Genomic DNA, 16,515 nt, shown 5'->3' with positions numbered 1-16,515 from the left:
TCTGTTTCACCCCAGGCCACGCTATTTAAAGCCGTTTTGGTTTCTGTGTTTGTTTTGTTTTAATTTCTGTGTATGTATGTGCACCTCCGTGAGTTTATATGCCCACAGAAGCCAGAAGAGATGTCAGATCCCTTAGAGCTGGAGCTTTAGACAGTTGTGAGCCACCATTTGGGTACTAAGAACTGAATTCGGGTCCTCTGCAAGAGTAATCAGTGCTTCTAATCCCTGAACATCTCTCTCAGCTCCCACTCAAACTGTTTTCTGTTCAGAACTGACAGACAATGGCAAATGTATTGAGGTCAGAGAACGATTTTCAGAAGTCGGTTTTCTTCTTCCACCACATGGCCTTGGGGCTTAAACTTGAATTACTGAGTTTGTCAGCCAATGCCTTTACCGACTAAGCCTTTTTTCATCTCATTTAAAAACTATATATGGGAGGAGATGCCTATTGCCCACATTTTTTCACTAATATTGTCTAGGGCAGACTTTGCTTTGGCAATACAAAATTTACCATTACCATGCCAGAAGAAAAAAAAAAAGGTATTGCTTGACAATCTAATAATTCCTAAAGTGAAGATTCTTTGCTTGTTTCTGTTACTGATCTGCATGACTGGTGGTAGAAATTAAGTGGTTTTACAGACAGATACAGGCCTCTAATTGTATGTTCATATGTCAGCACAGTTTAAAACTATTTAAATGTAAGAAATCTAGTACACTGAGCAGCTTAGATATGACTTGAATTCCGAATAAAGTGGCACAGATGGAAATATTAATGAATCATTTTCTTTACTTCACTAGACTGGAAGTTTTGAATGCACACTACAAATTTATATATACTTATACACATTTGCCATAGAAAAAATCAGAAGTGGATGTTTCTACTGATGTTATTTTTAAACCTGACTTTCTCCTGACCTATCTCTGGGTACTGGAGGTCTTCAGTTGCCAAAAGCAAATAAAGGAGAAAAGATAAGTTTGATGAAATTGATGTCTGTGACTCTACTGTAGAACAGACATTGTATTGAAATTTGGTGCACACCACACTGATCATTTATAATCGAAAAGAAACTTTCAGATATTGCCACTTATTGTTGGGGGTTAAATACTTTCCAGAGGTAGTTTACCTATGCTTCCAAAATGCTATTACTGTAGTAGAAATATAAGTTAATTTCCAATAGATTATTGGCAAAATAAAATAAAATAAAAACTCAGCTAGAAAATAAGAGTTTATAGATATAGTTATCTTCACAATTACATGTATGAAATAGCAAATCGGTATTTTTCAATTGTTTTGAAAACCTTGATTAAAGGCAAAAAAGCCAAGTGCATAAATAACATATTAGAAAATAAACCAACAAATCATAATGACCAACCAACCAAGTAAATACAGAGAACTACATGTTTCATCTTTACTTAGGAATTTCATCCACCTAATATTTAAAACTTACAGAGTTAGGGGCTAGATACATAGTTTCAAGGATTAAGAGTATTGGCTGATTTTTCAGAGAACCTGGGTCCAGTTCTCAGCACCCACGTGATGGCTCACAACTGTCTACAATTCTACTTCCAAGGGAGCTCCAATGTCTTCTCACCTCCTTACACACAGTGCACATACATAGATAATACACATTTTTTAAAAAAAAAATTTTTTTTAAATCACAAAGTTGAGCTGCTATTGCTTTAAAGAATAGGTTATATCCCATTGGTATAGTATACACAACAAGTTTATAGAGGGGCAAAATGGCTTCATTCTTCTGACTTTTCCTAGAAGTTTCTGTTGATACTTACAACCCACATTGCTCTATTGCTTTCTTATCTTCTTCCTAATGGAAAAAAGTTGTTTTCTCTTAGGTGTATTCATGTTTCTTTTGAAGTTAAGCTTAGTGGATAAGAGAGGGAAACTGTGTATCAGTCCGACTCAGAGTGTGTCATTAGATTTTTCTCAGAATACAGAGAAAGTAGACTCTGTTCTTCTGGGAAATGACCCATGCTTTAAGACTCAGCTTTCCAGTCCTGTACCCTACATCCTCTTGACCATAAATACACTCCCCTTTACTACAGGCTGTGTCCTATCAGGGATAGTTTGTCATCCCATCTGTTAGATACAACTGTACCCTTTGCTCTGGAACATTCATGGGAACAGAGATTATAGCTCTCTTACCCAAAGAAGCAAATAACCAAGTACTTGAAGACTCTGTGCCCATGTGGAAAGTACAGCCATCAATCCACAACAGAAGGGCCTTTCCTACTTACAGCAGCAAGAGCAAAGTTCTGTTCCCTCTGTCCAAGGAGCACATTTCTCCATGTGGATTGCTTCTTCGTGTTAGGCATGCAAACTATTTTCCTCACAGAAGTATGCCTTGATATTTATCTTCTGTGTAAGTGCACATTTTTCCCCATATGTTTTAATACCTCTGAGAGCATAAATGGAATTTCCTTTTAGGTATTTAAGTGATTAGTATGTGTACTGTATGTATGTGCATGTCTGTATGTATATATGTGGAGGCCAATTGTCTCTACTAGGTGTCTTCTTCTGTCACTGTCCCCCATATATTTTGTGACGGAGTTGCTTTCTGAAACTACAGCCACCTATTGTCTATACTGGCTGGCCAGTGAGCTCAGGGGATCTGCCTCCTCAGCCTCCCCATTTCCAGGATTACAGATGTGTGCTGTCTCACCTGGCATAATGTGGGTTCTCGAGATATGTGCTCAGACCCTTATCTTACCCATCAGGCAACGCCCCAGTTCACATCATTCAAATTTGAATAATTTAAATTTACATAATTAACTCTTTAATGAGTATTCCACTGTAAAAGAAAGCCAAAGCAGTGCTTGAAATATGGGATTCTGTTAACGATGCCAACTGAGAAAACACTCTGGGGTCATGGCTTTTGGCAGTGACTCTAACAACTTGTGCCTCAGTGCCGCTATCAAAAACTCATCTGTAGACCAGAACTATTGGGAGTTTACCTGATCTGTTTCAGCTGCTAAAGCCACACAGTTGCCTTCTAAGAAGAATGTTCAGCAACTGACTTCCTTGTTGATACCCATCATTTTCTTCAGGGTATGCAAGATGGGTGAACTGTTTCAGGAACAGAGGGCACAGCAGTGAATAAGAAGCCAAGGTCTAGATCCAGGCCCGGCATTCTAGAATGCATACATAACTCGTTTTTTCAGCAGATGTTCCTTATGCACCTAGGTGTGTGGACTTGGGAAGGATGCCTTTAGGTTATGAATGTGACTATAACAAAATACCATAAACTGGATGGCTTATGAACAACAGGTTTTTTTTTCCCCCACAAGTTAATAAGACAGTGAATTTCAAGGTCAAGGCTGTCTTGTGAGGAGCATTGTCCTGTTCATGGCAGACCGTCTTCTTGCTGTGTTCTCAGAGCATTTTCAGTGTGGAGGAATCTCTCTAGGACAATTATTTAAAAGCTACTGTTGGGTCAATCATAATAACGCCAATCTCTATCTTAGCACCTTCCAAAGACCTCACCTCCTTACACTGTCAACTCAAAGGAACAATTTCCTCATAGAGATAGCTCTCCTCGTGGAGGACAGATTTAGGCCACAGCCATTAGAACTCCAAAGTAGGGATGGCTCTTGCCTCCACTGGACTCTGAGTTTAGTATGACTGGAAAAGTGGCTCCTTGGGTAAGAGCACTGGGATCACCCACAACCTGTGAGCTTTATCTTGCTGAAAGCAATACATAAAGTACCAGACTGAGTCTCTGGAGCCTGCCTTTTCCCAGCCTTCTCTCACTCTTTCCTCTAATGAGTTTCACAGCTCGTTGCCCACCCTCTACTGCACAGCTGCACTGCACCTTAGGAGTTCCATCCCCTCTGATGTGTATAGAGCGAGTAGGTGTGGTAAATGAGAAAAGACATTCCTGCCTCTGAAGATTGTTACCAGGGAGTAGAGTCTGATGGACAGCCCTGATGGGAAATAGCTAGGCCCACCTCTCTGCTGCAGAAACGTACAGTGAGTAGTATCAGACGTGTCAGCCCCATTCCTGTTGGCCAGCTTAAGAGCTAAGACACCAGTCGGTGACTGAGTGTTTCTTAGTCCAGCCAGCTGTCCTGAAGGTAGGGAAAGTTACTCTTTGGTGCTGAAAGTCATTGATTGGCTTCTGGGGGTGATAGGATTTGAGTTCCTCTTTGGCCTTTTTGGAACCTTCTGGAAGATTTAGAAGGTGACTCCTGTGCCTCCCTAGCTAGTGCACATCAGACCCCAGAAATTGCCTCATTCCAGTATTAATCAGAGAATTAGATCTTTCTGTCAGTGCTTTGAGATGAATTCCTGCCTAAAATCCTGGATGATTTAAAACAGTGCTCTCGGCAGAGTGCTGATGGAATGTGGTCCTCGTCAGAGCATTAAAACATTACCACCACATACCATGGCCAAATGCTCCTGAAGTAATTAGATGTAATGATCAACTGTGCTATCAAGGAAACTGAGCACGTGTCTTTTCCCCTGTAACTCTGTGTAATGCCTCCAGCTCCTGTTACCTTGTTTTCATTAGGGAACCAAAAACAAAACCAAAAAACCAAACATCAGTCCATCTCTGGTTGTGGGGAATCACTGTATTAAATAAGATCTCATTAAAGACAGCAGAACCCACGGTGCAGCCACAGTGTACAACCCTAAAAGGAGAGGAAGGTGGGCCTAAGGAAGTGAAGTCAACGTAGTGAGAGACATCTTCCACTCCTGCACTTTGACCAGGTGTCATAATGAAACAAGTCTATCTGCATGGTACCCCCCGCCCCTCTCTCTCTCTCACACACACACACACACACACACACACACACACACACACTGAAAAGGGGCAGGAACCTCAGATAACTTCCTCCTATTGGACTCCTTTTCTCTCTTTACCTTTCTCACACACATCCTCCTAAAACCTTACAGCCAAAGTAACCTCTTTTTTTTTTTCCTTACAACTTAATTTTTTTAAAAAAAATAGAGATACATTTACAGATTTTTTAAATCATTTTGGCATAAAACTATATGAATATATTTTGTCAGTACTTGATTATTTTAAAGGTTTGATAGTATGCATTGAAATCTTACTAGTTACCATAGGCATAAAGTACATGTAAAACAAAACATAACATGGAAATAGTCAAAGTTTTCTTGGTGTGTATAGATTAAACATAATGATTTTTAAATACCAAAAATTGCCACAAGGCTAACCTCTTAAAAATACCATTCTGATGATGTTGCTCTGTGTGTGTGTGTGTGTGTGTGTGTGTGTGTGTGTGTGTGTGTGTGTGTGTGTGTGTAGAAGAATTACAGTTTCTGGAAGATCACTTTTTAACTTACATTTCCTTTGTGAGAATTGGAGTTTTATTTGATAAAGTCCCCTGACCAATGAAGATGTAGTTGACCTAGCATGTGGTACAGAACTCCAGGCCTTCTGTCCTAACAGTGGAGGGTTGACTACACCCAATTGTGTCTTCACTGTGTCTTGGTTTGTACCATTTCATCCCTGAGCTATTTCTTTCTACACGAAGCCTCGTTTCAAGGTGTTTTTCCTAAGCCTCTGCTGGCTACTCTGCTCAGTGGCTCACGTCACTATGTTTCTGGTTCATGATTGTCTCACAGTTGCTTATACATCTGTTATATGCCTGGGCCCATGCTGTTCTGCAAGTTGGCTTACTGCTAGTGAATACAGCATACTTGAGATGCATCTTCTAAATATCTGCTGCTCTGGCCTCTGTGGACTCCAAGGTCTTCGTTTTACCCTGGTCTCCACCTGGCCTCTCAGCCTAAGTCCCTCTCTTTTGACTGTTCTTTTCCCTTTGGGTCTGTTTCCTCTGCCCTAATCTTATCTCTTCTAACCTGTGACCCAGTCATACCCACTGCAGGAAACAGATAACAGAAATGAAGCCCAAGCCATCTGGTTGTATGGGCTTGTTTTTATTTTTGTTACATTTTATTCATCTATCATGAGAGTGCTTGCAGTGGTATGTGTATGGGGGTCAGCAGGTAACCTGAGAGAGTTGGTTCTTCCCTTCTGTCATGTGAGTTCTGCGGACTGTACTTGGGTGGTCAGGCTTGTACACCAAGTGCCAGCTCACCTAGTAAGCTGTTTCGCTGCCTGGCCGTCTTTCTTTGAAACTAATTTCTCTTGTAACGATCTCCATTTCAAAATGACACCCTTCCAGCTTCAGAGATTTGGTAACATTTATTTTGGTAATTGTTTGTGATACCATGCCTCTACTTCTTCCTGGATATGTCTATTTTTCTTTTATTATCTCCCAAATTATCTTATTTAGACATTTAACATAATTCTTACCCCGTGATTAGGGTCTTAAAAAAATCTAATTTTATAAAATTTGAGGGGCAAGAAGGAACATGAGGGCCTTACTTTGAGGTTTGAAATTTTCTTCTTGAAATAATTTCTACATCATTTGTAGTATTCTGTGTGAATTAAATGCATTAGTGATGAACTCCAAGTTAACAATAATGCATTAGTTTCACATTAAGGAAAGAAATAAAAGCATTTCCCTTGATATCTCTTAGCCAAGAGTGAGTACAGACTTGAATTATCTACTTTCTGCTCCCTGTGTCTTCTGTCCTCTGTTGTTTGGGTCTGAACCCTTGTCTGCCTGAAGGCTGTCTTGTGACTCTGTTCTTGTGCCTTTACCTGTGTCTGTCTGTTGTGTGACTGTGTCTGTGTGTGTTCAAGTGTGTCTGACTATAAGAGTTCCACGTGATTGTGTCTGTGTCTGTTTCTGTATGCCTGTGTGTTTCTGTCCATATCAAAGGGCTCTCTTCTGTCTCTAATCATATATCACCAAGAGTATTACACGGGGAAGGAATGGAATATGTTACAGAAATCTTTTTTTTAAACAGTTTTACAAGGAATTAAGTCACTGACTCTAACTGAACCCCAAGTGACCCAGATGGCAAATAGTATTATTACAAATGTCATTGTTTATCAACCAATAGGCAAAAACATTAAGGAAGATAATCATTTTAGCAGATTGTTCTTAACCTCAGTATTTGCAGCTCTCAGCAAACAGTATAAATGCATTGTTCTGGGTCAGGGGCATGGAGGTGTACATAATTTAAGATTACAGCTATCCGTTAGCTTAGGTTGTAAAAGTTGATTACATGGAAAATTCAAGGCAAGTAAGGTTGACTGTTATAGTGTTCTCTTAAAAGCAAGTTAAACAAATTGGCTGAGTACACAGTGGTAGAGCAGCCTGAAGTCTCATATGACTTCAAGATATGTTGTTAATTCTGTGAGGTCCAGTAAAGTGCCAGTCTTGTAAGAGATATATGAAATATTTCATAATATTGCATTGTTACACTATTCCTATTTAAATTTTTGAATGACATTTTATTTATTTATTTTGCGTGCATGTGTGTGTGTGTGTGTGTGTGTGTGTGTGTGAGTGTGTGTATAAACATGTGTAGGGATTCACGAGTGTGCCATGGAGCCTGTGTGTAGAGGCCAGAGGACAATTTAAAGTAGTCAGTTTTCCTTGCACTACATGGGTTCCGGGGATGGAGTTAAGCTTGTGAGGTATGACGCTAAATGCCCTGAACCCACTCAGCCTCACCACTACCTCTCAGTTGTGGTATTCCTGACGGGAGTTAATTTTATTTAAAATTAACATAAAAACATTCACACATTTATATTTCTAGGGTTAAATGACAGGTATCATATGTCTTTTAGGACATTGTTGGTTCTGAGTCCCAAGGACAATAATCTACTTCCATCAGCTGATCTCAGGCACAAGGAAGTAAAAATCCAAGCCAGCTGTGAGCTAAGCAAGGCCACAGTCTTCAGGACCCACACTGGCTTGCTTTGTGGGACGCCACTCACAATATACCTTACACACAGACAGCCTGCTTTGACATTCATTCACACAAAACGCTGCCTGGATTGGGGATAAAGTACTAAAATATCTGAGCAAATGGGGTCAAATTACATATGAAGATTCTTACTGCTGTGCATATTTTGTCTTCCACATTTATCATAAGCGACACTTTCAGCTTGCCAGTCTTTTGGTAGAGTTCACATGAGACAGGTCTCTTTGAAAGCAGAAACAGAACAGAGCACTCGGTGCTTTTGATATTATAAATGATTCTCTTAGTCAAGGTTTCAGCGGAGAGCCCTTGTGCTCAGGCCCGGCATAGCTCAGGTGTTTGTCTAATTGAATCCTGTCTGTAACCAAGTGCTTAGAAAAACAGAGTGGCTAATGGAGGCCCTTCAAGCCTGGGAAACCTCAGACGCGAGACTTAAGTCATCTGTGAAGCTGACGAGGGATACCAGTGTGAGAAAGTAGGGGCTCCTGCTGCAAAATAGAGGGCAGAGTGGGGAGCAGAGAGAAGCAAATGGGCATTGGGGTGAAATATGGCATCCTAGGCTCTTAAATAACTAAATGCAGGGTTGGGGAGAGGGTGAGGGTGGTACTGTGCCCCAAGCCCTTGCTCCAGAACACCAGACCTTTCTAGGAGCTGTGCTTTGTCAGTGAGCACACAGCACTTATATAGTTCAAAGAGACTGCCTTCAATCACATAAGAAGTCACTTTCTCTCTGCACTACTTCACAGGTGTGAATGCACAGTTTCTAAGAGACCGAATGTGCTGTTCTTCCAGTAAGAGACCCTGGAAGAGTTTTTTGCTCCTTTTCATAGATGTAGTGGAGGAATGATGTCATTCTAACATGAGAAGATGGGCTGGCGTATGGATTAGCTTCCATTTTAAATGCTCTGTGTGTCTTGCTTTTTTAAAACATTTCAGGCACTTTTCATGTCTGTCTTCTAAGTACATGTGCCCGGGTGTCCCTGCAGTCATGAGCGCCCTGCTCGCGAACATCAACGCCTTCTATGCTCACACAACCGTCTCCACCAGTGTGCAGGTTTCCGCCTCTGACCGCTTTGCTGCTACGAACTTTGGGGTAAGTAGAATTATTTTGGAAACTTGAACTTTTCAAGAAATATGGGACTTGGATTTCCAAGGGACTTTGGACCCAAGATTCTCTTCCTTCCCACCCACCCCATTAAATTGTGTCTAGTATATAATGAATCTCCATAACTTAACATGAAAACAAACATTCTGATTTGCTAGTCTAGGGGAACAAAAGGATGTGGATATTTGACCAAAGAAGAAAATATTCTAGAATCTTACTACACAGGAACAAAGAGCCTCCTTAGGGGTCTCTTAGTCTAATGACCATTATCCAAGGTTGGTTTGAAATGGTTTTAATGAAAGAGTGTTGACAGACAGCAGGACTCACTAACGACTGACGTTTCCCACTAACAGAGCACACATTTTGTCAGAGTGCCCTGGGTCTTTATAGGACATGCTGCATGCTTACAGATTTCTGGTTCACTATATTTAGCTGTATCTCCATGATAATCTGTATGTGGCTGCTTTCACAGATGGGCCCTTGAAGGAAAGCATGGTAGATCTATGAAGATCTGCACGGAAAGCTGCCCGCCTGCGGCACACAAGGGTGTCAGGAGAGAGCTGGGGAGTAAAAAGACAGAGATTCTTGGAGATATGTTTGTTACTTGGCTCAGTGAGATAGAAAACTGACACTGGACAGGTCAGGAAATGGCATGTAAATGAAATCTTCCCGGTAGAGTTTAAAGAGATAGGATTAACAAAGACAGGCAAAAATAAAAAACAAGGACAAAAAACAGATTCCAGGGTCTTCCAGACATAAAATCAGCTGAATGACCAATACTTGCTGTCTTTGAAGATGGATAGATCCAGTGTAGTACTGAGGAGGACTCAGGGTAGATTTCGGGAGTTTAGGTGGGGAACCTGGGAGGCAGCTCTGATGGTCAGTAATGCTGCTGGAGATGTGTTACAATGTCCCTTTCTTTTTCACAGAGAAGATTATCAATCCTTCCTAAAATACCACAGTGCTTCTCCCGCCTCTCCAGTCTCCTCAGCAACTTAAGTCAGGTTCACAGAGGATACATTCATTGGCCCATCTGTTGTAGAGATCAAATGTGGGGTTTGTGTCATATGATAAAAACAACCAAAGAACAATATTTAGGAAGACACAGGATATAGGTGAACTTGTGTTCCATTCTCTTCACTCAAGAGAAAGAACAGGCATGTATTGCTTAGGGTGAATTCCTCAAGAAAGAGGCCACTACTATTTAAAACAAACCAAATAAAACATGAAAGGGTAACTGAGGATAACTTCAGGGCTGTGGGTAACAGGTTCTATAATGGCTATTATCAAGTTCCTTCTGTCATGGAAACCTGTTTCTCAGCCTGCTCAGTGAGGCTAATGAGTCCTACTCCAGAGTTCTTCCCAAATTTGAAGTAAGGATCAGGTGAAATTTAAGAATCCATAATCTAATGTGCAAAATATGAGGAGTCTAAAATTATATGAGATACGAGAGGCTTGTCCCTTCTAGCTTACCTACAGTATAAGCAATACACTGTCAGCTACTATTGTTAGATAGATCAAGTCTTGCAGGAACTGGGACTAAGGGACATTCGGGAGCCAGTTCAACAAAATACCATGATGGTCAAATCCCAGACCAAGGAAGACTTTTGCAATAAAAGCATCACCTTGGAAACAGAACCTGTTGTCTTGGGACTTTGTTTATAACATAAAGCATGCTGTGTTATGAAATGGCTCTGCGTCTATTTTGCCTGTTGTGTGCACTGTGGAGAACAAGCCAGGCTTGCAGAACACTGAGCCTTTCTGCCTCTGAGAAGATGTGGTTCCATGATTAACATCCTCCATAAAAGCCACCTGGAGGAAAATTGGATGCCACGCTCCTTTACCTCACACTGACCCGGAGAGAAGGAAACACATTGACTTCGGTACATTTCACATCTCAGTAACAACATGCTTATAGCAAACCTCATTCTGTAAATCAAATATCATTTTGTAGAATAGAAGCAGAAAAAAACAAAAAACAAAACCCTGAAACATTTGATCAAACCACAATTTGATTAATTGGCAGCCGGGCATGTGACTTTGTATGTTTCCCTCACTGTGGAACCTAAACCTAACATATCGACTATACTGTCTCTCACCTCCACTTTGGAGACTTAGTCATTTGGGGACTAAAGTAGACGCAGGTAAAGTAGACACAGGGTACAGTGACAGTGTATAAAGTCAACTGTTTAACCTTTTAAAAACATATAACCCAGATTTTTCAAATCCCCCAAACATAGTGTATTTGAAACAGCTTTCTTCAATCTAGGCATGATGGTGCATACTTCTAATTGTAGCACTCAGGAGGTAGAGGCAGGTGCATCTATGAGCTTGAGGACAGCTAGTCTACCTCAAAGAAGTTCCAGGACAGCCACGGCGACATAGAGAAACTCTGTTTTGAAAAAGAACTAAACAAAAGGAAAAAAAATAGAGAAAACTTTCCTCAGTGTCTTACATACCCTAGGCACATGTTCTAGCACCAATCCACATCTCCAGCCCACTCACATGGTCATGTCTTTGCCTAAGTCCAGTGAGCTACTGTGGCAGCTGATGGAATGGAAGAAAACTGCAGCTTGACTTTGATGCTCTGAGATAACCTCAGGAACGTGGAGCATGGACACAGGCCACCCTCAGATATAGCAGGCCTCACAGAAGCTCACACAGTATTCACACATGCACAAGGACTAGAGAATAAGAAGTTAACAGAGGAATGGTGGACAGTAGGTTCCAAGTTCAAGAGACACCAGGAAAATAATCACAGACTTACTGAGATATTTTAGTAAATACAAGGGAAACTGAAGATAGAAAGATAATGTGAAAAGTATACATAAGGGTCAGGAAAGATGCCCCAGCCATTAAGAGCATGCTTCTTCAGCAGAGGACCCAAGTCAGGTTCCCTGTACCCAGCTAGATGTTGGGTGTGAGTCAAAGCCACCTATAACTCCAGCTGCAAGAGGAATTGATGTCTATGACCTCCTCAGATATCTGTATTTCCAGGAGCACACAAAACACAAATAATTGCATAATCAAAACTAAATCATTTTTAAAGTATGAGTAAGGTGACTCATCTACTGCAGAGCAGTGATAGATGGGTACCTCATGAGGAAGGTGCTTAGATCAATACTGGATCACTGGGAGACTTTTACAGACTCTGGAATGTTTAGACTATATGTATAATAGGCAGGGTATGTTGAGATAGGATTTCTAATGGATCAGAACCACTGTACAGCGAATGCTGCAGAGGAGAGAGATTGACTGGATGCTGACATGGGCTGTGGTATGAACCCCAGCTAAGAAACTTCAGGTAGAAAAGCATTTAACAGAAAAGTACATGTTTTCAATGTCATTTGAAGGATATTGGTAATTCCAAATGCCTTGATTTGCAAGAGAAATGATATGCTTTCATAACATAAGAAATGTAAGAAACCAGGGACTGTCTGTCAAGTCTTTCTAAAATCATCATGCTAGTAACAATAGACTAGAAAACAAGCATCTCTGTACCTTGGTCAGTTGCAGGAATAAGCCAAGAAGCAGATGATAGGGAGAAGGCACATCTCATATCTCCTTCCAAACATGGTAGCCAGGACACTGTTCCACTGATTGGCAGAAACCAAGATCATTATGGGAACTGAATGGAAAGGACTCAGAGAACAAAAGGTGTTGAGTCTCTGGACTCTGGGGCAGAAGCATTGGTGTTGAGGATTTTTGCTGCAGGAAGCTGTGGAATCAAAGAGGAGAGAGTGAGCCCTAATCCTGGTCACTGATAGGGGCTGGGGGTGGGGTCAATGTGCTGATGTCCCCAGTGTGGCAATGTGATACCAAGTCTAGTCAATAGCAAAACGGAGTGTGAGGCAAAAAGGGAATAAAAGTATAGAGTGTTTTGGCAAAGATTGTTAGGTCATTTCCTTTTTAAAAGATTTTTAAAGTGAGTGAATGAGTGAGTGTGTGTGTGTGTGTGTGTGTGTGTGTGTGTGTGTGTGTGAATACAGTGGCCACAGAGGCTAGCAGAAGATGTCAGATCCCCTAGTGCTGGAGTTAGAGGTAGTTTTGAACCACCCATAACTACCCATACAGGTAGTTATGAGTATGGGAACCAATAAAAGTAGCAAATGTTCTCAATCACTGAACAATCTCCAGCCTCATCATCGTTCCTTCACAACTTACTAACTCATTTGTATAGAGAGACACAACCTAGTGTTTGTTCATGACACATGCATGGCTTTACAAGATGTTCTTAAAGAAGAATATGCATTTTCTTTCTTTTTTTCATGGTCATTTTTTTCTTTAATTCTTCATTTACATGTCATGTGAATAGATACTCCTAAGTTCATACATATATATGTAAATACATAATTGTAATCTTTTCAGTCCTCATAATATTACCTATGTGTTTATGGTCTCAGGGCTGACCACTTGGTATTGGATACCATCACTAGAGGCTCTTCCATGGAGAACACCATTGCTTTTGCTCTCAACATTTACCAGTTGCCTATATCATTTTAATGTTGATCATAGGCCCATGAACACCTGTCTGAAAAGGAAGGGTAGAAAATTTTGTAAGGGCATATGCTCTGGGTTCTATGTATGCAAGATTTGTTTCTGCACAAAATCATGATAATTGACCTTTAGACAATAGGGTTCTGGAACTTTTTGTTTGATGTATAGTGGATATGGCCTAAAAAGACCTTAACTGAAACAAATTTAAGTCATATTTCAGTAGAACTACAGTAGCTCCTTAGCCTTGAAAGCAAAAATTAAGGACCTTATTTGGAAACTGCTCAAATATTAGTTATCTTTAATGCCCAAAAATTAGGTTACTGGTTTTTGTTGGAAAGTGCTAAATTAATTTTTTCTTCCTCCCCTTCCTTTGCCCTTCCTCCCTCCTTCCCTTTCCACTCCTTTCTATTTCCTTCTTCCTTTTTCTTTTTTATTATTTTTATTGAATATTCTCTGTATTTACATTCCAAATGTTATCCTCTCCCCCCCTTTGCTTCCATGAAGATTCTTCCACTCTCAACCACCCTCTCTACCTCAGCACCTCAGGTTTCTTCTACACAGGGAAAATGAGCCTTCACTGGACAAAAGGCTTCTCCTCCCATTGATGTCAGGCAATGCTATCCTCTGCTACATATGCAACTGTAGCCATGGGTCTCTCAATAGAAAATTTGTTGTAAGATTAACATGTATGACAGATACTATTTGCAGCACAAACTCCAAGAAAGGAAACCAAATGTTTTGACTCATTCATTTCCTTACACGCCACAAGAAATTCTTCTATGGATTCTGACTATATATTATTTGATCATTTCTTCATGTGACAAAAAAAATTATAAGATATTTTTACACAAAAAAAGATCATTTGGTCTTTCATATCAATGAGTAGATCACAATTTTTAGATTCTAATCTAGAGGAGTTTATCTTCACAACTCATTCCTAATGCCACACATTCCTAATGCCTAATACTTTTAATGGCCTTTCTCAGACTTGGTGAAACATCTATTACATTTATGTCACAGATGATATAAGAATAACTCGTGGCCTGTGAAGAAGAGGCAATGATGACTTTAGTCAAGGCTATTTCAGGAGAGAGGAGACTTTAGTCTCTACCCAAGTCCACTGTGATAGAATGTAAGAGGGTTTTCGTATGCTGGCATTAGGAAGGATGCTGGGAAGGCTGTTAGAAGAAAAGGATATGACCAGCATGTTAAAATGCTTTGAGTTTGCAGTTTTTTTTTTTTTTTTTTTGTGTGTGTGTGACAACAAATGTTGCCCACCCATGTGCCTTAATGACAGGCTCCTCCTGCCCCGAGGAGGCTGGGACATGGGGCTATTCTCACAGAATTGCAATACAAAGTGATGGGCTCTCAGGGTGTTCAGGAAAACATACATGGGTTAGAAAACTAGAAAGACCTTTTAAATACTTACACATCAAGAGAAAGAGTAAACAATTACGGTTTCTGAGCTCTAAGAGAGGAAGCTTCAGGACAGGAATATAGACAGACGCTGTACAAGGATAAGCCAAATGAAAAGAGCCTTAGGAAGCCCAGGGCATGGACTAGGGCATGCCAATACTTTGCATATTCTCCTGCAAGGGACCAATGTATACTTAGAAATTGATGAAATATGTTAATTTTGCAATATATTTATTAATATCAATATTAATCTCAAATCAATTGGAAATGCAAAAACATCCCCAATATGCTTTTATGACTAACATAAATTAAATTACACAAAATTATTAAAATCCCTTAAATATACTGTTTGAAACATTTCTCTTCTTCCTGAGTTGTTGGTTTTGATGGATCTGAATGGAGGGACTGCCAGTCCATGTCTGGATATTTTTTATCTTATTTCTGAAATTCTTCACAAACCTGAGATTCCATGAGCACATAGGATCCTTCCAAGAGGTACGAAGGCAGGTGAAGGTCACACAAAGCTTGAGCAGTATCAGCTTCCGTCCAAGTTCATCCACACTGTGACAAAGTGGAGAAAGAAGCTGAGGCAGTGTGGAGACCGATACCCACACCTAACAGGAACTTTTCTTCCCACCATTTCCAGAATCCTCAGGGGACCTTTCCAAATACTTATTCATGAAGTAGACACTCTCCTTCTCTCCCTTAGTCTTTCCTCTGCTTATGAGCCTGGCCCAACCCACCTCTTAGTTTTGTATGGCCAATGAGTTTTTTATGCTTTTAAAAGTTACTTTTAAAAACTCAAAAGGTTATAATCTTGTGATACATTAAAGTTACACAAAATTACATTTTTTCTGTTGATCAAGAAAGTTTTATTGAAAAATAACCATGTCCAAAATACTGATGTATTATCTAACAAAGCTATCATGAGTATCAGATTGGAATAGTGACAGATCCTGAATGTCAAAGTCTCTAGGCCTCTTCAGATAGCTTGCTGACCACTGGCATTGGTGTTTTAATCACCTAATTAAAGCTGTAATTTTGATAAATGATACTACCTAGTGTTGTTACCATGATGTGCATACTAGAGAAGTGTAGACAACCTACTATAACAGGCTGAATAATATAACCATTCCCAATGTGGCTCTGTGACCCTTGGGAGAAACATGTTCTAATCACCCATCTCTTATTTACTTCTCAGATCACGCCATGCAAATAGCAGGGTCTGTGGTCTCAAAGGTGATCTCCCTCTAGTTGAACAGAAATACGGTAAACAAAGTTACATCTCAGGCTGTCCCTGCTGCTTAAAGAATCCCTTTGAAAATTCAATCAACTGAACACTTAATTTTGCTTCTTTAGATGTGATTTGGGATTCTCTGACAACAAGCCCGGCAGATTTCTCTCTCAGGCTTTCTTTCTTCCTTGCATGTAAAATTTTTAGGAGGGATCTGGAAACCAAACTGGGGAGAAGAAATATGAGAGTTGCCTCAGTCAGAATTCTGGTCATCCCCACAAGACAGAAACTCATAAGTCCAGCTAAGCAAGATTCTGCACACATAGCCTAAATCCAGGGGCAATAGATACTGGGGTAGTGCAGCTCAGGAGTGTGATTTTTGAAGTGTGGATAGGGTCTGGGGAGATGACTCAGTTTGGAAAGTCTTGCCCTGAAAAC

At 40.3% G+C, this 16,515-nt stretch overlaps 1 protein-coding gene across 1 annotated transcript in view; it reads left to right on the top strand.

The window, feature by feature from the left end:
* Positions 1 to 16,515, top strand: part of UNC13C (unc-13 homolog C) — a gene marked incomplete at both ends in the record, with an annotated part of 411,981 nt that overhangs the window by 219,763 nt on the left and 175,703 nt on the right. Inside the window, one exon of the mRNA XM_080934341.1 lies at positions 8,762 to 8,918. Within this exon, the coding sequence (XP_080790467.1) occupies positions 8,762 to 8,918 (157 nt within the window). The remainder of the gene's footprint in view (positions 1 to 8,761; positions 8,919 to 16,515) is intronic.

This window comes from Micromys minutus (assembly GCF_963924665.1).
Source record: "Micromys minutus genome assembly, chromosome: 21".
NCBI classification, from domain to species: domain Eukaryota; kingdom Metazoa; phylum Chordata; class Mammalia; order Rodentia; family Muridae; genus Micromys; species Micromys minutus.
This window is presented reverse-complemented; position numbering and strand designations above follow the sequence as displayed.